General features: G+C 38.3%; 1 protein-coding gene across 1 annotated transcript; it reads right to left on the bottom strand.

Annotated features, from left to right (window-relative positions):
• Positions 1 to 3570: 3570 nt before the first annotated feature.
• LOC117239638 (polycomb group protein Pc-like) lies at positions 3571 to 10163 on the bottom strand. Its single transcript, XM_033505360.1, has 5 exons — positions 8313 to 10163; positions 5477 to 5520; positions 5267 to 5390; positions 4536 to 4961; positions 3571 to 4269 (listed from the first exon to the last, which is right to left on the bottom strand). Exons 1-5 carry the CDS (start codon positions 8370 to 8372, stop codon positions 3652 to 3654), a joined length of 1272 nt encoding a protein of 423 aa, XP_033361251.1. The 5' UTR covers positions 8373 to 10163; the 3' UTR covers positions 3571 to 3651.
• Positions 10164 to 24872: the final 14709 nt, after the last annotated feature.

The raw sequence follows: 24872 nt of genomic DNA, 5'->3' as shown, positions 1-24872 counted from the left end.
GCGCATGAATTTCGGCTTTGAGTGGATGGTAAACAAGTACTGCACGCGAGCAAAGATTCAAATAAAGATTTTATTGAAATATAAGGAATCTGTACCAGACAGAACTAAAATTACCGTTTAAATTTGGTACTACCGGGGTTCATATCGTATATGCCTGCGTAATCGCTGGGTTATCTTTTCACATTTTTTCCTTGTGTCGGTGTGTGTGTATCTGTGTTGACTTCATCTTTTTTTTTTTTTTTTTTAAATCGTTATAAGTAGAATCTGAATATTTCTATAAGTACAGAAACAATATTGAAGGTACGCGCACAGTCTATCTCAAAGTCTCTAAAGCTAAAAAGGATTTTTCTCCTAGATCAGCAGTTCTGCGATTCTTACATTTACAACTTAAAGGGGTTTCTTGCTTTCCGTTTCTCTATTTACAATTATGATAAACTGAAAGGTCTAAAGCTACGCGTTCTCTCTCTCTCTCTCTCTCTCTCCCTTTGTTTCATTCTCACTCTCGCTCTAAAATCGCTCCGTTATCATAGAATTGTAAGTGTTCAACTATTTACAATTTTTACAGAATATTTCTCTCTCAATATACAGAGTGTATTGGTTTACATTACACAACAATTTAATAAACGCGTATTTAAAATTCCTTGCAAACGCGAATTGCAAGAAATCGCGCGACCTAACTGCGCACAAATAGTCCCATTCTTTTTTCTCGTTTAAAAAGATAAACCGTTACAATTCTGCTTCTCGCTTGGAAATAGATCGTACATAGTCAATCGGGAAAAAAAAAGAAGAAATATTAAACATCTATTACTAATGTATCGTCGATTTATCATTTTAAATTATACAGTTAATCAATTTTAATGTACGACAGAGAAGAAAATTTTTCCTTTTCTCGTAAAATGGGACGTATCGCGCGCATAGTCTCTAATACTATACTAAGAATGTAAAAACCAAAAAAAAAAAAAAACTTTTCTTCCTTTATATTAGTTAGAATAAATAAGCAACGTATATGTATTTTTTTTCCTTTTAAGATTTACGCTTATACAATTAACTGTATCACGAATTTACTGGTTCCGAAATTGGTGCACACGCGGCGCCAAATGTACGGTGCAGCGGAAGTTAAAAAGAGAAAGAAAGATAAAATAAAATAAAATAAAAGGAAGAGAATAGAGTCAATCTTTGAGGAAGTTTAACGACATTAATTAATTAATTACATTGTTTGGATAGAAGATCGTTAGAATTTGGTTGTACTCGATTCTCTGTTCAAGATGACCGTTTTCGAGGTAGGAACATTCCTATTTGGTGAATACACGTCGACAACCCATCTTAAAAAAATAAAATGGCGCTCTCTCAAGGATATGCATAAATATTTCTCGAAATACATATTCGTAAGTATATATATATATATATATATGGTTGGAATTAAATGTCGCGTGTATGAAAACGTATAATACGCAGTCAGTCCTTAAATTCAAGTGGAAAAAAAAGGGAAATGAAAGAAAAGATACCTTTGAAGGTATAAAAAAAAAATGCAACATCTAACACGTTTAAACAATACTTAATCGATTCGTAACAAAAACACCGACAACCGATATAAAACATGTTATATAGATTATAAAGTTATCATGTACTACGTTGTTGATAACGTACATCGTTTTGCTTCCCTTTTTCAGCTTGTTTGTCACTGTGCATTGAACTGTATGTGTACGTGTGTGTAGGTCTGTTTGTGTGAGTGTGATGCTATAACAACTTGAAAAAAAAAAAAAAAAAAAAAAAGAAAAAAAATCAATAATGCGTTCGTGCCTCTAAACAAATCTAAAATCTACGAACGAATGGTATACCTCTTTTCATTTCTTCTTGTGACAAAATATTACTCGCTAAGAAAAAGAGAAAAAGAAATGAGTGTGATATTCATCAGTTAAATACAATATAATATCATAATGCTGAGAAATACGTCATCAAGATAACATTAGTTCCTTTTTTGTTACTTTTGTTTCTATATACTCGAAAATTCATTTTTTTCGTATTTTCTTAAAACGCTTCTACGAAGCTGCTTTGATTATTCTAAAAATGAATTAGAAAAATATTTCTTTCCAGATCTGTACTATTTTATCATATTAAAATTTGAAATTAACTAATTTACAATGGTATTCCACCATTCTTTATCCTTTTTTTTTTTTTTTCTGCAGAATTCTAATACAAGCGGAAATGCAATCAATGAGAAAATGTTATTTATCCTCTAAAATGTTTCTTTCAGATCTTTTTGCATTTTCTTTTTTGTCTGATTTTCGTACACAGAGTTTACGGTCTATCAAGCGTCTTTAAAATGTACAAGTGTATGCCACGACGTGACAGTGACTCGTGTACCATTGTTCTTTCGCGTTTATTTGTCGCATAACGATAGTCTTATTATCTTTTATCCGCCGACTTACACGATAATTTTCTATTCGACATGCCGGAACTGACCGTTCGAATTTTTGTCCCCAATCAAATCCACGTCCAATTTTAGGTTCACGTAACATCTTGTTCTAGGAAACTGCGAGTTGAACAATTTCTTTGTAATTACACATAACCTCGACCATCCTCTTCGCAATCACCAAAAAAGAGTCCGTTTTACTTTTTTAGAAAAAGTCCTTATATATATATGTCGGAGAAGCGTCAGGAATAGAGTTGTGGGCGTTTGCTAGATCTTGGAATGGGCCATCACGGGGTTATAACAAAGGTACGGCCTGGTAATACTACCGATTCGACGATCAACCGTTTGGTGGTTGGGCACTTGCGATACTAGCGACGTTGGCTCGATAACGAATCCACGGTCAACGGGAGAATAGATATACTTGCTCTAACTGAAACGTGTACTACTCATCGATCGTAAGACGCTACTCCCTTCGTCGATCAGATCTCAAGAAAGAATGAATTTTCGTCCCGATGATGCCACTGAGGAAAGCTATGATGGGATGTATCCACGGACACGAGTTCATCGGATTCGTCGAGTATAGCCCTCGTTCCGAAAGTAAGCGAAATTGACGTCGCTGTCAATTGGCCAATTTGGGGCAAAGACTGCTTGTCCGTTTGAAGAATCTTAATTACCGAAAAAACCCAGGTTTTATAGCGGATCTTCGGGCTAACTGGATTTGTGCTATGTAAGTGCCTCAACATCCGGTATTCATTGTCCGAAGGAACTGTTGGCATGTTGTACTGTCAGGTACCTCTAAGGGTATTTTTTTAATGAGGGTCATACTATCCCTTCGTACCTTTGTTAGAAGTGCCCGTCCCGTTGACCGCGGCTACATTTGGCGGCTGATGGTCGCCTTGAGCCCAAGTTTATTATAACCGATCGCCAACAAGTACAATTGGGTAGAATGACGGTAAGTTGTTTAATCACAAACTGTAAGCTTTAATTACAATTTTACGGATTTTCCCGAAGTTCCAGAGGGAAGGCTCCGGTGTCCTTTCATCTCCGACATATAATATAAGTATACATATACGTATATACATATATACATATATATACATACATACATATACGTATATATATATATATATGTGTGTTCAGTATTTTCGACTCTACACTTCAACGTGTGAAAATAATTTATATTTACAAGCTGGTTCAGTATTAGAAATTCGCATTAAAGCGTCCTTATTTAAAGATCGTTAATAGATATCGCTCTTTGGATCCCTTTCCCGGAAGAATCCTTTTTCAGTCTTGCACTCCCTGATGGTAACGGTCTTCAAATTTACCGTCACGTCTGTAATGAACACCTGATCGGCAACTGGATTCCGCGCGTGCCAGTAATCCGTACCAGGACTTGAAAGAGGGACATACATGTCGGTCTTCGAGATTTCCGTTTGCTTCACGCTCGATGTATTGCTATTGTTGCTATTACTGTTGTTATGATTGTTGCTATTGTTATGACTATGATGCCCATTGACGACGGTCGGTAACCTGTTGTTGTTTGTATATGAATCCGTAGGGCTAGGTGACTTGTGACCGTTCGCGTCTACTGTCACAGCTCCGTTCGACTTCTCTTGTTTTTGCTCAGACAAGTGCCTCTTTTTGGTAGGCTGTTCCAAAGGCGTGTCTATCTGAGGGGAAAGAGGTGCTGGCGGTGCACGCGGCAGCGAGGGTGGAGGACCGTGAGGCACGTCAGCCTCGGCACGCTTTTTCTCTTGCACCGCTGGAGCTGGTGTCGTCGGCACCGCTGGCAGCGGTTCCTCCGGTGTCGACTTCACGCTTGACGATGACGGCCTCCTGCCGTTTACCTTGTGACTCTGCAACGTATTTACAATCATATGTTTATTATTTTAGAATTTATTTCAATGTATTCCTTATTTATTTTATTATTTTTTGTCCTTATTATAATATATGCTACAAATTTTTGATAGATTTCGAAATTATGGACACTTCTGTGATTCATTGTATATAATTGAACACTTTGTTAACTATCTATAAATTCAAAATATAGATTAGCACTGATTAAACTCTATAGATAAACTCCATAAGACGAAGAGAAGAAGAGGAATGAACGAATACTTACGTGATAAGAGGGAGACGTTGGATTACTCTTCAGGGGCAATAGTCGAGGTATTTTGTTTGGAGGAGGACTTCCACTACCACTGCTTGGACTGCTCGTAGTAATGGTAACACCAATTTTTCCCGATTCTTTGCTGAGAACCTCGGCCTTTCTTTTCGTACCAGTCGGTTCTCTCCTAGGCAGTAGAGGACTGTCTATACTACTATTGGAACAATCTGAATCAACACTGAACGCGGATGCAGATAATTCTGGGGCTGTTGGCGATTCGTGCCCATCGACGGAACTCGGAAGCGTATCTTCGTCAGGTGCAACGGGATTTAGGCGAGGCGCGGAGGTGCTACCGATAGTTGATTCGTCTTGACTATCTTCTCCAACTCTCTCGTCTCCGCCGGGCTCTTCCTCGACGACCAAGTTAGCCAAAACGTGTTCCTGTGAATTATAAAAATGGTTTATTTTATTGAAATATTTGTACAATTTTACATTAAAAATTATAAAAGAAAATACAATAATTCTTACTGCTAAGAATGAAAAAGGTTTCAATATAATTGAATGAAAGCTTAATTTTTAATAATTTCCATTTCCACACATTTAATTAGAAACGCATTTAAATGTAATGTCAATAATTTAATTTTGAAAATTTGAATTAGAAAATATGCAGTATGTACTACAGTACACAGTAATATATTATCATATATTTTGCGAACATGAATTGCGAATACGAATAAATTACTTACGTTATATCTAGTATCCCTCCGCCTAGGTCTCCTTGCAGTCACATCTCCACCTTTTTGACTTTCTTCGTATAATTCAATTAACCTGACGTCTAAAATGTTTTCTTCGGGTTCCCATGTGTTGTGTCTGTAAAAAGTGAAAACGCTTACATTCATAATCTGTTAATGATAATGAACCTGTTAACAACTTTATCAATTGTACTTTTAACTTACTTTTTGCTCCATCCTTTCCATTTTACGAAGTACTCTACTTTGCCCTGGCAGAAACAGAAATCATTCACTTATGACAAATAATTCATAACTATAAGAATAAAATACGGATGTGAATCCGGCAATTATACACCTCACGAAGATACAGATCCGATATTTTTAATTGATTCAGTTCAAAAATGAAGTATCTTTATTGGCGTGTTATTATTTTTATGTTATATTTTTAATAATAATTAAAATTTTTTAGAAGCTCATCTATATCAATGCTACACGAAGTACTTCTAAAAAAAAAAAAAAAAACAGTATTTTTAGTGTAATATTTTGCAGCTATATTACATGTGCAAGCATAAAGAATGGAAATCTAACTATTGTAAAATAAATGTTTATAAGAAACTCCAAGGAGTACTAATATGCACAAATTATTACTCTCTTTATGTTAAGATCGTGAATGTAGAGTAACAAAAAGTAGTATCCTAAACTTGATTCATCATCTATAAAATTAGTTTACATTCAATGAATTACTATAATACACATATATATCGCTTATGATATTTATACAAGAGGAACGATATTAATATAATTAGTACTTAAATCAGATAAAAATACCCAATATCATACTATCAACAAAATTATTCCCTAATGAATTACTCATAAACCTAACGAATTATGTATTGAAAGATAACCAAGATGCAGGAATTGTATCATTTCTCCATCTGGAAGTAGCCTAACGAAACATCATCCCCTAAATCGTCCCTCCATTTCCCGGTACGACGCTTTTACCAAAAGAAAAAAGAGAGAAGCGTTTTAATAGAAACCAGAAGATTTTTACAATCTCTACTGAATTGTGCAATGCACATTGCACTCTTCCAAATCTTGCAGATCTATGACATAGACGCAATGAGAAATCGAGATAAGACTATGACTACGATGTACGATTTTATCCTTTTCATATTAACATACGTACTATATGCAGATGAAAATTTGTCACGAGGGTACTTGATACACAATTTTTCTAATAACTCATTAAAAATCAACGTGGTGTTAACGCCATATTTATTATATTTTCGTAAAACGATAATCTTTATAATTTATTTAACTTATTTTTTCAATAATATTACGTTTACGCAATTTTCCTACATTATCCCACTACTTTATTCTTAATGGATTAATACACTATATGCAGATATCATTTTGCAAAAGGATATTTGATACATGATTAAATTTTTAATTTTTACGTAATTTTAAGAATTGTACAATTTCGATATCACATAAAATGATAAAAAATAGATCTACAATGACTACGACTTTATCCTCTTTGTTTTACTATATACGGGCATAATTTATGACGAACACATCTGATACATAATTTAATTTCTTATTTTTATAGAATTTTTATATAACAAACATAATAGTTATGTATTATGTATGAGTGGTTGTTTGAATACGTCGACCGATAAAAAGACCCTTGGCGCCAGTCATCGTTGATCACGATGTCAGAATGTGGCCGATTGCAAAGATCCGTTTCGCGCGTCTGCGTCGGAACGACGGATTTTCGAATCCATCTCCGTAGGAGCGTACGGTCGATAAAACGGGCGGCGTTGACTTCCACGAGAACCGCTGATACGGCTCACCTATTGGCCGTCGGCCAACGAACGAAAGCATGCCGACCGCTCTAGGTGCGCAGCTAGTCTGACAGTTGGAAAACAATGACATAACTGTGCAGGTATAGGACACGTTGCTTTATCGCGCATGAGCCGCTCGCAGCTGAGAAATCTCGCGTGTTTTATGTCGATTTACAACGTTGCCAGCCGAGACCATGTCGTTACTCCGAAGATCACCGTCACGGTAAAAACGCATAAATTCTTGCATAAATCGCGACCGTTTTCAAACAACCATATCACAGATATTGGTGCAATAATAAATCAATCAATATTATTATAAGTTTAATGCGAGATTATTTGGAGAATTCTCCACTTGAAACCTGAATGTCAGCGCGTTTTTAATTGAAATATTGAATTTGTAAGTTTGGACAAGAATAATAGACTGTTGTGTAATCACCTTCATATGGTGTGAATATGATTACGAACATGTTATAATATCTCTGGCGCGAATTTTGAATGTTATGAAATTCCGATATTTTAGTTTGTGCCATCATAAGTCGTGATATAAGGAAATGAAACGATTGTCAACTGAGAATTAAAAAATTTTTGTAAAATTAAGTTAATCAGAAATTCAAGTATATTTGTAGACTTCCAATTACTATCACGTGTTATACGCTACATATATAGTTATGACCCATTTATCTTTCAGAAGAAAACATTGTTTGGGTTAATTAGCAAGCAATAAGTTTCACAAATTGATTAGAAATTTAGTAATCCTTTCATTTATTACAAAGTTCCATTAAGTGTTTCAATAAATCGTAGTAAATTGTAATAAAAGTATCAATTAATAGAATTCGAATAAATTAAATGAATAATGAGTTTGAAAATTAAAAACTAAAAAGAAAAAGAAAATTATCATAACATTTATTTTTCCCGAAAAGGCACGCGGTAATGCATAGATATTTAAAGGCATATTTACAATATAACGAAATAAATAAACGTAGTATTTCCTATAAAACGTTAATGTACCAATAAAACGTGCCTGTTCGAGTTCGATGAGAGATATCGAGACCATCGTACATGATAGAAATCGCAACGGGAGGGGCAGAATTGTCGAAACGATAGAGGTGGGAAAGAGAAAGATCACGAAGAGGGGAGGAGGAACCGGCAACGACGCGTAGACAAACAGATTCCATGTAGTGGCGCTATCTGCTGGTGACGGTTCGCATTTCTCTTACCCGCTTTTCCCTCTTCTTTATAATCCGTTCCGCGGCGTAAACTCTGTCACCTAGATCCATGTTTTTAATCCTTGTTCGTTAGATCCGTAATAAAAGCTGTTAATATATCCAATAAGAGAGTGGAGGGTGTCACTAAAAAACCACACTGAGTAACGTAACACCATATGTACCTATGCCGTAATCTGACCACGATGCTCTAATTTAATCGAGATGACACACCGTGTAAACACAATAAACACGTGTTGTCTCGTATACGAGAAGACTCGGCATTGCTCGATGTTTTTCGCACTGATCGGGACTGAGTCGACCGACTGGTGATTAGAGTGGCTGCTATTTCAGCAGCGAGGCGGCAATGCGACCGATGTTTTTTGAAAGGCCAGTAGTCGCGGCAAGACCGGCGAACACGAGCGAAGTCGGCGTACACGCACGTCCCATCGGGAAGGGAATTTCAAGCGGCACAGTTTGCGCGCCGCGAGTTTCTTCTACGTGTGTTCACCTTACGGATAAATCTGCGTACGATATTTGTCGAGGAATACGAGTACGCTTGACTTGTGTGTCTCGTCTCCGAATTGGTATCGAGACTTATAGTGGTGCCTGGTGTTGGCCGGCAACACACGTTTTCTGCTTCTGCTGGTGCTGCTACTCCCTTCGTGCAAGATCGGGGTTCGTGACGTCAGCAATTCCCCCTCACCTCGTAAACACCAAACATGGCCGTCGTACGGATATACGCTGATCGAGTGCGTCCGAAACTGATGGTGAAAACTAACGTCGATATAGGCACTGGAAACTCGTGGATCCGTGTACGAAGTGCAATAGGACGTTTTAAAGCCTCGTGAACGGCGTTGAGTCTGTCTATATACGAATATGTAAAAACTGGAGCGATCGACTCACAGCGTCTAGCACATTCTGCGGATCGAGGCCGACTAGAGCCGAGGTCTGCCGAACTCCCCTCGCAAGCTTAGTGGACTCGCCCGACCCGCTCGAGGTTAGGAGGGGAGGGGGTAACGGTAGAGAAAGAGTATCAGAAGGGGAAGGGAGAAACTCTCAACGGTACGTGCGCCGCGCATACAACGGAGAGAGAAAGATAGAGAAAGCAAAAGAAGGAGAGTGTGATTGAGTGACCGAGGACGAGAAGGGTGGGGAGAAGAGGGAGAGAAGAGCAAGCGCAATGGAGGTAGAAAAGAGAGACGGCGCGACCAGGAGCGCCGTCCTCGGAACAAGAAAGCTGCCTGCCTGCTTGCCTGCCTGCCGCCTGCCTGCTAGCCAGCCACCCCAAGTTCCCTTCTAGGTACGTGTATGCGTATATTTGTGTGAGAGACCAGTCGATGCAACGTTGCCAACTCTATTTCGTCGATAGCACCGCACCAAATGTCACTGGCGTATTACCCGATTAACTCGAGAATCGACTATGCCGTCGTTACGTTTATCACTTGTTATCACAAACAAAACGAATCGATCGATGTGTCCTTCTAGAAACACACGCGTGATTTAATCACGATGCTTCAAGCGATCAAGGTACCGCTTTTGCCGTGTCGATTCGCGCCCACGATCTGGCAACACTGTATCCTCTTGCGACGTACTGTCACACACTACATAACACTACCGCACGGCATCGCATACGATGCTTTTATAATAAACAGACGTTTTCGAACGGACTATTCGCAAAAATCGGAAACTCGCCGGAATGATAACACACGGTATCGAGTACGATCAACGTAGAATAGAGCGCGTCGCAGTAAAACCGGCGGCACTGTTCGTGAAAACGTGTGCAACCTCAACGGATCCCGAAACGAGAGTGTCCTCTCCGTGCCGACGAACACATAGGGAGAGCGGTTCAGCAAAGGAAAAGGAGAGGGATACAAAAGGAGTGAGAGAGCCAGATGGGGGAACCTCTGCTCTTCTCCGTCCTTCGGCGCAAATAGCAGGATAAAAAAGCCACGACAGTGGCGCTCGATTGGTGGGATTCTCGAGGCGCTACCAACGCTTCTAACCCCGCTGAGCACGGCGACCAATCGACGAGTGGCACAGCCCACGTCCGTTCCCCTCGACTCGTCGAGAAGGCGGGCTCACGGACGATCGTCGGTCGACGGTTCAGTTCGAGGTCCCCATCGCCGTGCCGCGCGCGTCCCTGTATTCCCCTTCGACAACAGCCTTTCCGTTTTGCCGCAACTTTCCCCCTCTGTGTATGTTCAAACAGAGACAGCAAATTCTCTCCCTCCCCATCACACTCTTCCCCTCGTGCAGGAAACCCGAATAGCGGAGCGCGCTACCGTGCCACCGGTCATATCTCGTTCTCTCTCTTTCTCTTTAACGCCCACGGGTGTGTAAAGCCGTATATACCGCGTATGTGCTGTCGCGTAGGGCGGGCACGTGGGTGAGGGGTACAAGGGGAAGTACATATATACACCATTTACATATATACATTTATATATATATATATGTACAAGCGCACATCGTCACAAGCATTTCCCCTCTTCGTAGCCACGTCGGCGGTGGCCGACCACCGTCGGTATTGAAATATCCTGGCCCTGGAGAGCCAAGTAGCCGTGCAGCGATGCCGCTTCTCTTTATAACCACTACGCTCTGCACCAAGAGACCGATCTTCCTTTCCTTTCCTCTTCCCCACCCTTTCTCATCGCATGCACCTTTCCTCTTTCTTCGTCTCTTTGTCTGCGTCTTCCGTCCTCCCTCCATTCTCTCTTTACACCCTTCCCCCTTTGTTCTCCGTTTGACTGTAATGTTGGTAATCCGTCTCTCTTGCCTTCTGTGCCCTTGTTCGGTACGGTTTGTCGCGGGATGGGTGTTGCGTACCCTCTTTTACGACTTCACTTTTCCCCTTCTCCCTTTTCGCCGTCCGATTCGAGTTTCGCCTCCCTTTGAAGCGCAATCAATTGTTGGACGAAGTGTTGTGCGCAACCCTATGACCGACGTACAAAAGCAAAAATGCCAGCGTGCGTCGCGCGCTCGGCTTTCTCGAGTCGCGCGCTATTGCGCAACCATGAAATACACAAAGCCGATGTAGATGGCGTGCCGCGGGTACGCAGCTTATGGCATGTCCCCTCCTTTTCCTTCTTTCCCCTGCATAAGCAATGCTCTCCTTTGTTCTTCGTCGTCGTTGTCGCTGCTGTAGTGCACGCTTTTAAAGTAACCTCCTTAATCTCCTTAACACTGCCATCAGGATTCTGTTTAAAGTAATCTTTCGTTATTTTAAATTTCCAAATGATTCAAACGCGACATGTTTAACTTTGTTACTTCGGTTTACACGACAATCTACACGTGACAAATCTGGGATGAGAGCTGATTTAATTTTAGAATCCGATACTGATTGTGTAATAACAGTATTACGAAATGACGAAACCTGTGTGTATGTCTTTTAACTGCGTTGGTATCTTAACAAGCACATTCTATGGTCCATCTAATTCGCACGTGTTTTGTTGATATATGCTTCGAAGCGTCGCCGTACCATCTTTATGGTTATGAGCGAAGATATATGACTGCAAAAGAAATAAAAGGAACAAGCAAGTACGTAGAAGTAGCATAGCGACCAAGAGATGGCGGCTAGCTAATTAAAGCTGCGCAAGAACGCGATAAGCAAAGGCAAACGCGCACGGAGTCGCAGCGCACGCGACTAAAGATACGGGAGAACGATGAGGCCACTGATTCGTGTTTCTCATTATGCGGGCCGTCCATCGCGGACACGGCAACGTCGAAAGCAGGGCGTGGCGCGTTCTTCGTGGATCTAATGGTACGTCAGGATCCGCTTCAAAATCTTCTATCAAATGTTGAAATCGTTTCTATGATGAGTCACTTTCGAAGATTAACAAAAACGTCACGCGTTTATTCTCTGTCGAACGAGTCGAGCCGGAAACTGTAAATAAAACCATGTGATCAAAATCTAGAGAAACATAATCTAGCGTACAATATTTGAAATTTTGAGATACTAGAAAATAGAAAGTTACACTAACCTCTTAAATGAGAAAATTGAGTGTATCTACTAGGTTAGATTGTCGCTAAAAAACAATTACATTAAATTTATCAATTCAGTTTAAAAATATACCTTATTATACTTATAATAATTTACCTTCCCTTATTCAACTCAGTAAATCATTGCTGTATCATATTTATGATTTATACCATCCTTTCTGCTCGTAAATCACGTTTGAGGTTACGAAGAAATGGTGGATAGATTAAGAGACAGTTAACACGCATTTATGCAGGAATAATGGCTAATGTACCGAGTAAACAACATAAAGAGAGATAAAGGGAAACGTGTGGTGTTATACATACCGTATGTTATAGCTGAAAACATCACATCGAAGATTATCGATAGTGAATATTAGAAAATCGATCGAAACCCGCCGGATTCTGCAACTGCGAAACAATAAGCTTGACAACGTTGCATGGAATTGTTGGTATTGTTTCACACGTAAGATCGAATAATATTCAATATTCACGACAATTCTTTTTTATTATTCCAATATCGTATAAGCTATCTGTCAAAAGCAATCAGTGTTGCAAGCCGCTCTGTATTGCATATGGTATTGCATGAATACGAGAATCGATACATCTCGCGCATCGACCTTACATCCTTTGCTAGTTATCGATTAATAGCAGTGGGAAATCGAATATCGAGTAACTTACAGAAGCATCATACGATAGCCATCTTAACTTTTTCGATCTAGTTTATCGTGTAGTTTCTAGATTACGACTAATTGGGTTTAGTTAATCGATTGATAACTAATAGGTATTGATAAGTGATAAAGAGAAATGTAAAAAGTGACATTTTGTAGTGAATTAGTTGTACATAAAGCTATAATAGAATATGCGTTCGAGTAGTTTTGACGTGTGCGCGCGTTCCCTCGAGAGAGACCAGGAGAACCGAGTTCGAGCAGTCGTCTCGTGGAAAAAGTGACCATTTAATAACTCAGGATCGAATTATGATATCAAGGTAACGTTTTCTACGTAACATTCTCTACCGTTTGTCATGTTTATTTATATAAGGGTCATCTTCATCCGATAAGTAGTTTTTTAAATAATCGATGTTTTAGGTTAGCGTACTTGGAGACATTCTCAAGTCCATTTCGGAGATTGGGAACTCGTTTACTATATTCTTCTTCTTCATTATCCGCCATGTTTGTTGCTATTATTCTCTTCTAAGACTCTATTGGTGGAAATCTAACACAGTTTTTAAACCTAACCAATTACGAAACGAGAAGCGAAATGAATTCGAATTATTAACTACTCGTAAATCTTGACGAATCATATCGTCCTGTACGAGTGCTATGTTTTCGTATATGTACTTACATATCATTATGTGTAAATGTATTAATTATATGTAAATGAATTATCGGTTTTCCAAGACAGTATATGCATTTTATAATGCGCAGTAGATGCCTGTGTACGTAAAAGATTAATCGCGTGTCAGTCGCATATAATAGTGATGCCTCGATTACGTATGAAAGGAATATCCATACCTATATGTTTCGTTTTCGACCTTTCGAAAAATCGACTCTACTATTTTTTTCTGTCTTTTTTATTTATCTCTATTTGATTTTCATTTGAGTCGTTCGAAAGCGAGAACTCGATGAATCTTTCATACGATATGGCGTTTGATATGTATTGTTCGGAATCCATTCGTGTAACCGACACTATGGATTTATAAATTTTTCACGTTGCTCGTGTATTCTCGACCGATATCGTACTCTTTTACCGCCCCGCTGGATCAACCGGCTGAATTTGTAACATGAATCTTAACAGTGAGTTGTAGACAAACTATGCGTTCTTCGAGTGCTTAATATCCATTCATGTCATGGAAGAAGCGTCACTTATACGTAGTAATTTTATTACTGTTCGCGCGTGAAGCAGACAATCTTTGTTTGACAATTAGCATAGTTTTGAGATTTTCGACACATAATCTATGTATAAATGTTGTTAATTTGGAATTTCGTTAGGATGTTTTCTTATTCTTATTCCTAGATAGTATGTTTTTAAGCATGATTTGGAATTGTTTACTATTCGTTTTAGATATATAGGAATTATAAGTAACATACGACAGATTATTTAGTTTCGCTCTTTTATATTAGACACAGCGAAATGTCTTTTGATGTTCGATATCAATTTCAATTGAGAAATTTCGATCAATTATGTTATAATTAAATTATCAATATCGGTAGAGTACAATCCTTTTAGAACTAGATATTCTAATATGTCTAATTTATTCATATTTAAGTCTCTACCAAGACGTTCTTACTCTTTTTTAGAAAAGGTACGATCTATTTTTCGCTTAATGTTCGTACTAATTACTCAAATTACGCACAAGTATTTAGTACTATAAGAAACATAGGTACTTCCAACTATATTATACGCTTCAGTTGTTGCTTATTCATTCAAGACAATAGTGTGCGAGTAAGATTAAAGTGAATAACAAGTTCACTTTTTCTACACTTGCTATTTAAGCGACTTTCACAATTACGTGCACATAACGCGTCAATTTATCAGCCCTTGCTTATCATCCTTGACTACCTAAGTACCTGAGAAAGGTGCCAGCGATACAGTTTTTACCTGGTTTCTTATCACGATCAATTCATCATCGTCTAGGCTTAACACTACCGCCATCAAGTTAACACAGCTTTCTTCTATTTTTAGGCGGTGTTTTAATGGCCGAGTGGCGCTTACCATCGTCGGTGATTCGTCAAGCATGCATTCGCCTTGTAGACACCCGGTAGACGAGCAACTACCCACGTAAGTTCGATTATTAATTCAGCGGCGGGAGCGCGCGGCGCATAGGCTTGGCGCAATGTGTCGCTCTTTATACGGACCGACGCATAACGCGTTGTACTACCAGCGTGACAACGATCTTGCGAACATCCCTTAACACTTTCGAAGTGGATTTTTCTTGCAACAATGGCGACAAGCGTTAGACTGCGCGTGTTTATGCAAATTAACGGAACCTAAGCAAAGATTTCTTTTACACGATAAATATTACAATAGGTATATAATATATGATAATGAATATTATAATACCGTACTTTGGATATTTTATACATTTTTTTGTATTATGAGCATTCTGCACATTTTTTCCGCTCTAAATTTTCCATCAGTTTATTTTCCTATAAATAAATGCGCAGTTGAATCATGATACAATAGCATGGTCTGTAATAGTTTCAAATTTTCAAGACACAAATTATGTATATGATCCCGTACTTATATGTATAATCTAGTTCTAGGTTCTAGTAGACATCATAGATGTTAGAAAAACTATAGGTAATAATCCAGAGTAGGTTATGGTCTCGAAAGGTCTTAAATAACACGTTTAAAATGAATAGATTCAAAATTAATAGAAAATTAAAATTCAACAAAAGTAAGTATGTTATGGCGTTGAAAAAACGATGAAATAGAATTATATGCAGGTATATTTATAATCTATAACATAAAGATGGAAAGAAGTCTCGTGGGACGAGACAGAAGCAAGGGACGTACTGCCTTCCATTGCTCAGTGTCACGCGTTGCTACTGAGGTGATATGTCGTGATAGGGTCGGAAGGAAAACTCAGATTTACTCAACGATAAATGTTTATTCACTGTAATGTCAATGAGTACACTTGGCGCAGGACTCGCGATTATATTCGGTTCGCGAATGCGCGGTTAGAAGTTAGAGCTTGGATAGCTATGATTCGAGATGAGGACAATGATTGCACGAGATGTCGAGAGCTTAGGTAATTATTCGACTCGAACCGTGTAAGTATAACGATCGTGGTATGTTGACTCGCTGTAATAGACTGACTTTTTTGTCGCGATGCTGCTGCGGAAGAAGACTGCGTTGGGATGTGTCTAAGGATGCGAAGGCATCGGATTCGTTGAGAAAAGCTTTGGTTCGGAAAGTGAGGGAAATGTACGTTAATGTTTATTGGCTAATTCGTGTTGGTCGTTGGAAAAGGATACTAGCTGCCCTTGAGAGGGTGTTGCTAGCGGGAAGCATCGTACGTGAGAGATAGCAGATTTCTCGTGTGTCCCCGTGGTAGGTGATCGACTTCGAGACTGATAAACAAAGACTGTTTGTCTCTTTGGAGGACCTTAGCTAAAATAAATCCTAAGATTTATAGCGGTCCTTAGGCTAGCTGGAAATATTCGGTACGAATCATCTTGTCCGCAGGTATAGGGTCTTTGAGTCGTGCGTCACGCGACCTAAACTGTTGGGAAGTTTACTGTCAAGTGCCGCCACACTACATTGCTTTGTCTGTGTATGCGACACCTTCGGCCAATATGTGTGCTTAACTTTACGATTGTGTTGAGTCTGTCAAAAACAACCAATCACATCCGCGTTCCTTCCAAAGGACCTTTTTTCAACTCCGATTTGACTTCATTACCTATTACGTATATAATAATTACATATATAATACACAAAAAATACTAGCATGTCTTTTTTAAAATCATTCATGAAGGGAAAACTCATTAAACGCATGATAGAACTGTTTCAAAAAGTCATTCAAATGTAATATTTATACCGACATACAGTGCGGTAGTCTTATTAAACTAATTCCGTGTTATTCAGGGCTCACAGTGCCTGCAAATCTTAGGATCGTAAAGGGAACGATATAAATTGGGTGACTTTGTTACTTGATCCTCCATGCAGTTCAAGTGTTATCCAAGGGATTTCCGTGTACAGACTGAATGAAGATAGGTAGTATGGTCGTTGGAATATGTCGCTGGAAGAAATATAGCGAGCTGCTGAACTAGAACATTAAATAAATAGCATAATCTGGATCACACGTGATATTGTACCTAGGTTTTTTCTATGGGAACTACTAGATCTAAAGCAAAACAGTACTTAATGAAATTGCAACTGCGGTTTTAGATACTCATTTTCCTCCTCTTTGCTTAATTCGTTCGAGTATTCTCAAGCATTAAAAACTTTAGCCTCTGATCGATTTTACAATCTCGCTATATCTCTTTCATGAAGTACACGATCGACTATAGGATAATTTCTTGTGCTTCAGATTTCTGATCAACTTGCAAAATTCCATGAACATTCTCTTTTTCCTTATAGAAGTATCGCGCGATAGGCATTTTGCTTTTACAGAATTGCTTTATACATTATAGTTAACGGTTACTTCGTACTTCTTATATTATTTATAAATATATGGATTACATCTAATTAAGAAATCAAAGTAAGCACAAATGTAACAAAGTAGGAATCCGGATACTCGCCAGTACTAGCGTACACAGTATCTTTGTACTTTATATAGCCAATTACCGAGGAAAGCGAACGAATCGACTCGGACAGATACATTTTCAGATTCGTGTTAAATTTTGCCAATGCGGTGACGAGACGATAGTCAATACAATTTTTAAATATAAATATATTCATAGAAGATACCTCTACAAGCGCTGGAAAAATTTTCGTGAGCTGTATATTATACTATTACTATACTACTATACTACTAATATATATATACTACTAATAGCTGTAATATTATACTAATCTTATAATATCAGAATCTCGTTGTTCGTCTTAAGAAAAGTAAATGGGGATAGTAACGGCCAGTTAGCGAGGCATATGTATCCTATCGCGAATAGCCACGACACGACGTAACGAGCAACGTGAATGTACCTACGTCGTGGTGTTGTTATCAGCGCCGTGTTATCGCGCGAACTCGTCTCACGGCGCTTAAGTGCGTTCTGTTGGCTCGCGAGTAGCGTCGCGACTCCCACGTGTACGTGTATGCGCGCGCGCGCGCGCGCTCGCTCGTAATCGCGCGAGTACCAGTGAAAAACCTCTCGACGCTCGAGAGCCTCCGCTGATTAGGTAACGGCGAACGAGTATCTTTTTTGCTTGGTCGTTCGCCTGGAAACGAACGATGTTCGAGTCTCGGTACGTTCGTTTCGATCGTCTGCGAAAATCCCTTCTTTCCATCTTTCGCGTATCTTTTCTAAAGTTTGTAAGCGCACAGAATCGGCGTTTAGCTTTTGAAAATTATAATCCGAACTATAATCGAGGACCAATAAGGTAGTCTCTGATAATTGACAACTTCGATATTTTGTTCCGCTGTAGCTGAATGATATTATAATACATTAAATACATTATGTAAATTCTTCATAAATAATACATTTGTGCTAATGGTCCTTACATGCGAAAATAACGAGGATTATTAGGATCACAATAACGATGAACTATATGAGATTTGGTTTGTTATGACGTTAGATCGATGAATTTTCCGAGCAAGTTTCGCTCGAATAAAATGTAGAAACGCGTTTGATAACGTCTTTGTGGCTATGTAATTACACGGTATTCCGTGTTTTCACGCTTTACACGAGAAATTAGTGATACGAGCGTGATCGAAATATTATTAACCGTTTGGGGAAAATTCGCTCTGGATGTATGTTTAGTCTTTGTTTCATTCAAGTGTGATTCCGATAGAAAATATTTTTAGATATAAAGAAGTTATTACTAGAGCGCGGATTTTTATGCATTTATGCAAGAATGTAGGAAATATTCAAGATATACGATATTTGTTACGATATTTAGAGTGAAAGATGCAACTCTATGTAGATTTCGTTTTCTCAATTGTTTCCATAAATATACGAATTTATAGAAGTATTCATAGTTTAACACCTGTGTTACCCGATTCGTCGGTTTGTTACGTATTGAGTTGAATCACCGATATATTGTAAGATTTACCATTCGAACGCGATTCAGTGATATAGCGCGCATGAAATATTCCGAATCGAGCGGCTAAAAGGTTAAACGGGAAGCTATTTTTCTCTGATCGTTACAGTATCGTTTCATCTAATAACGCGAGGATGTAATAAAGATAAGCTGGCCACTCAGAAATTACGCAATACTGGCTATAATGGCGCATAAACTGCATATACAACTTCGTTCATCGTTATATAGCATCGATGTTGAAGATAGGCCGAAATTCTTCATTCCAAGGTTTTCCATCCTTAAATAAATAAACAACAAACGAACGTAATCGCAAGTTCTGCGCTCTGTACTTAGCGTGAATTGAAAGTTAATTTTCCTACAAATTATTCCTAAAGAACTAATCGAGGAATTCTTAGAATTCTTATAAATCAAATTTACCCATTGATTTTCCTATTTTGTACGAATTTTTGTTCCTTTTAAGTCCTTCGTTACGATATGTTTCTTAGACTTGTAGCGGCCCATCATCACACGAGCGTGAAACATATCTGACTATCACAAGTATTCGCTCGTTTCGTCATTTAAATCAACACGTTTAATATTCACCAGAGACCAAACATTAAGAAATTTGTTATTTCATTAAGAACACCAAGTTCGCAATATCTTTATTTGATCTTTGGAACACACGACTCGTATGAATTTCGTGATTAATTGTCTTAATCGTTACACCGTGTTATTAATCTCTTCAACTATGTATTCTTGAGAAACGTTGTTAGTTTTAGAAGGAAACGATAATTCTTTAATCTTCATATCCTCTTACTAATATATATGTATATATATAGAGAGAGAGAGATGTACATATATCTATCGTTATTGATTTAAATATGTTGGTAATAGAGATGAATGAATTGTAATGACGCTTGGACTAAAGTCGATTCTCGTAATGAATGACTATACAGCTATACATTCGACTGTAGTTGAATGTTACAGTATAAAAGATAATTATGTATATTCAAGCTCATAAAATATGATTAATAAGATTAGGTTACGGCAAGAAATGGGTGAATTTGGAAAACGATATGTACGTATGCGGAAAACCACTAAAAATTATTCTAAAATCTGTAGTAAATACTTTGCACTTTCAATGGATCTCATTAAAAATTCTATATCTATACCGTTTTTAATTTAGTTATCTTAATACTCGTTGTAGTATGACGTCGTTTGGTTGTAGATTTTCAGTAATGAACGTGGCACGACAGGATTATCTTTTTAACGATATGATGCACGATCACGCTATAGTAGATTCTAGACGGATGCAAAAGTTCAATCAAGTTCTGACGCGATAAAAGTATAACAAATATTTGCAATATTTTTATCCAGTTTCTATGCGTCTACGTATCCGCTTGAATGCTAATAAATCGCCATTGCTATGTTCTCTCATATTCAAATTTTCTAAACTAATTGCCGTATCCTCTATAAATATTCTTGCAAGCTTGTACTGCGTTTCCGAAATATCGCATATAGATAACATAATGTGCAATGACGTATATAGACTGTAATTAGGAAAATGAAATATAAACGAGAATGCGGTTTTTTTTTTTACTGAAATAAATCATTCGTAGTTATAACGTAAAACCAGTTTCCCTATTTTGCCTTTATAATTTATTTAAGAAAATCATTCGTAGTTATAATGCAGAACTAATTTCTATTTACATTTACGATTTATTTAGAAGAATCGTCTGTAGTTACTATTTATGCGCAACTAGCTTCTATTTAAGTGCGCCGTAATTTATTTAAAGAAAAATAACGACGGATAATATATCACGGAAACGTCGAGCTAAAATTTTGCGTCCATGTAACATAAAGATCGAGATCGAGTAATATAAAGGCGGAGTCGTAGAGAGTCAGAATCGGGCAACGAGATCGCAACGACGACGTTTACGTTCGCCCGTCTGCATCGGTTGTAACCGCTTTTGTCACTATGCAAGCGCTACCAAATGGTTTCCGTTTGGCAACCAGCGCTCCGAGCGAAATTCAGCGGCGCGGCGTCGAAAACGGTCGTTGGCTCGCTGCTAGCGTCGCACGATAACGCGTGGGAAGACGCCGAGGACGTTCCTTTTTGTCGCGCGAGCAGCGGCGCGTGTTGGCCGACGATAAATAGAGACAATGTGCGCGACACGCGATAGATATCGTATCTCGATCGAAGCCTCGACACTCGTTCGATTATCAAGCGCGCTTTCTCCGACCAGATCGAGTAGCATTCTCCAAGATAAACTTTAGACTTTGGACATCAAACAATTTCTCGGATCGTTCTTCATCGATGTACCTAAAACAAATCGTCGATTCGTGTTACGTTCGTTTAGATTTCCCTTTTTCTTTTTTTCTTAACATTTTATCTTTTCGTTAAATACCGAACGATCCGAAGTAGAACCAGATCGCGGAATTCTATGTAAATCCATCTCGATCAAACATCGTTTTCAATTGATTTTAGGAAACAGGAAGGATAACGTTTTAGGAAGATTTTTCCTATGGAATTGAAACGAAAAATCATGTACTTAAATATATACTGATGATAATCATGTACTTTGTGCGAACTCGAGACACTCTTTATCATTGGAAAGGTACGTAGAGTTGGGTTGAAAATGACGATAGAACGCAGCAGGGTTAATGAGAGAAAAAATTTCGCTGTTTCGTAGTGCTCGTGAAACAGGAAAAATTTGATTATATCGATATTTATGGGAAGGATATGGGACTCGGTGATCGCGCTTCGGTATATTCAGCGGGCGTGCCGCTAATTGGCACGATCATTATTCAATTACGAAATAGATTTTCGCACGCGACGGCGAACACCAGCTGATACTGTTTCCACGTGTTTTCCATCGATATCGTCCATTAATTCTATTCACGTACGATCGACAGATGATGTTGGTAATTAGATAGACGACGAAACGTTACGGTTGGTCGCGATAGTCGAATTGGACGACCCACTTTGTATCCAATACGCTCCGTTATACTGCGTATACGTACGTAGTTGTTCACTCGATCAAACGATTTAATTTGATCAATGAAAGCCGTGATTTCGGTGATCTTCGTGACTGTAATTGGACCTGTTATTTTGAAAGATTATTATGTGTATGAAACACGATGCTTTCTGTGCGTAGGTATTAGATTATCCAGGAAGTTTCGAGTTACTTTGTACGTTTAACATTAGGCGTACAAGTTGGTTGCACGTCTTTTCTAGATAGATGTATCATTTATTTATCAATTTGGCTTTTCGATCAGTGCTGGTTTATTCAAACGATGGAAGATTGTTTTCGCTGCAAGTTAAAGCAAATTTCTACTTAGTTTGGGCCGAGTTTCTTTTTTAAAATCTCCAAAACGTCAAAGGAAAGATCAAAATTACCCTTTGCGAAACCTTCGATACCATTTTCTGCAAGTTAATCTACTTTTAACAAAGAATCGTACAAAAATCTCGTAATTTTTGCACCTACATTTGACGATCTTCTGCGAGAAATTGTCCTTTGCGAAAGTTCCAATATCATTTCCTGCAAGTGAATTTAACTTCGACAAACAATTGTACATAATCTTTTTACAATTTCTGTAGCTAATATGATACATATTATATTCGATGATTTTCTGCGGAACATTATCCTTTGCAGAATCTTCAATGGCATTTCGTACAGCTTAATCTAACTTCATAAAAGAACCGTACAAAATTTCATAACTTTTGTACCTGATCTAATATTACGTACATCTAACGATCTTCTGCAAGAAATTGTTCTTTGTGAAAGTTCCAATAGCATTTCCTGCAAGTGAACCTAGCTTCGAAACAGAATTGTACAAGATCTCCTTATATATTGCATCTAATCTGCGCATCTAATAAAATACATATATTCGACGATCTTCTGCGGGAAGTTATCCTTCGCAGAATCTTCAATGGCATTTCGTACAGCTTAATCTAACTTCATAAAAGAACCGTACAAAATTTCATAACTTTTGTACCTGATCTAATATTACGTACATCTAACGATCTTCTGCAAGAAATTGTTCTTTGTGAAAGTTCCAATAGCATTTCCTGCAAGTGAACCTAGCTTCGAAACAGAATTGTACAAGATCTCCTTATATATTGCATCTAATCTGCGCATCTAATAAAATACATATATTCGACGATCTTCTGCGGGAAGTTATCCTTCGCAGAATCTTCAATGGCATTTCGTACAGCTTAATCTAACTTCATAAAAGAACCGTACAAAATTTCATAACTTTTGTACCTGATCTAATATTACGTACATCTAACGATCTTCTGCAAGAAATTGTTCTTTGTGAAAGTTCCAATACCATTTCCTGCAAGTGAATTTAACTTCAACACACAATTGTACATGATCTCTTCGTAATTTCTGTAGCTAATGTGATACATATTACATTCGATAATTTTTTGCGAGGAATTATCCTTCGCAGAATCTTCAATAGCATTTCGTACAGCTTAATCTACGTTCATAAAAGAACCGTACAAAATTTCATAACTTTTGTACCTGATCTAATATTACGTATATCCAACGATCTTCTGCAAGAAATTGTTCTTTGCGAAAGTTCCAATAGCATTTCCTGCAAGTGAACCTAGCTTCGAAACAGAATTGTACAAAATCTCCTTATATATTGCATCTAAATGCATCTATTGCATCTAATCTGCGCATCTAATAAGATACATATGTTCGACAATCTTCTGCGGGAAGTTATCCTTCGCAGAATCTTCAATGGCATTTCGTACAGCTTAATCTAACTTCATAAAAGAACCGTACAAAATCTCATAATTTTTGTACCTGATCTAATATTACGTATATCCAACGATCTTCTGCAAGAAATTGTTCTTTGCGAAAGCTGCAATACCATTTCCTGCAAGTGAATTTAACTTCGACAAACAGTTGTACTCTTCGTAATTTTTCTCTTCGTAATCTCTTCGTAATTTTTATATGTAATCTAATATACACACATTTAACGATGTTCGACAGAAGGAATAGCGAAAGTAGGTACATAAAAGATTCCATGGAAACGGACACGAAAGATGTTAGTACATGTGTATTCTATTTCGTTAGAAGGCTTCCCCGTTCGTTTCATAGGAACGTGGTCACCCTCGGTTTATTTTTAGGACACCCTATAGGAGTTAGAGGCGGCCAGCAACTTGTTGCTCGATTTTGAGCCAGGCCTGCTGGGTCCTACCATTTTGTTAGTCTGGCAGGTTACGGGGCCTTCCCTCGAAACTCGTCCCAGCACGAATGCGGTAGTCCGGCCGAGGCTGCTTTCTCTATCGTCACGATATGCTCTAACCTCCACCCCCATTTTCTCTCTTTCTTTCTTTTTTTCTTTTCTTTCTTCGGACATGTTGAAACGCGCTCTTGCCGTTTTCGCTTTGCGGATTAAAACTTGCGAGAAGCAGATGGAAAGATCGCCTTTCCAACTTAGCCGCGTGCGCAGTTGTGAAAACGGTAGATCGAGTGATATGTTTGAACCGAAAACGGGAAAATCGCTCGGAATCAGTCGTGTTTCCTCGGCGAAGTTAACGTTTGCCGGATCATCAATCACGATTGCCGTTTGGATTTTTCTGGAAATGTCAAATTTTGGTAATTTTTTGTGCGATTCTTCTTTCGGCTACGCGATAGACGAATTAACGTTGCGTTAGAATTAATTCTATTTTCTTGGGATACGTAAAAGTTGAGATAACGAAGTTGATAAGTAAGTGTTTCAATTAAGGCAGCGTGCCACTTCTACGCGAGGAAAGGAGAGCAAACGTGGAAGAATTTCACCAAGCGTGGAACCGCGTGTGATTGACAAACCCCTGTACTTTCTATGTCTTCGGGTTTCACGTATTCTAGTTAGCACGGAGCATGCCGGTCTTTATGGTCCGTTCTATTTTCGATTTCG

Source organism: Bombus vosnesenskii, unplaced genomic scaffold (assembly GCF_011952255.1).
Source record: "Bombus vosnesenskii isolate JDL3184/JDL3185 unplaced genomic scaffold, Bvos_JDL3184-5_v1.1 scf7180000014105, whole genome shotgun sequence".
NCBI lineage: Eukaryota > Metazoa > Arthropoda > Insecta > Hymenoptera > Apidae > Bombus > Bombus vosnesenskii.
The sequence above is the reverse complement of the archived record's forward strand: the minus strand, read 5'-3'. Positions and strand labels throughout refer to the sequence as shown.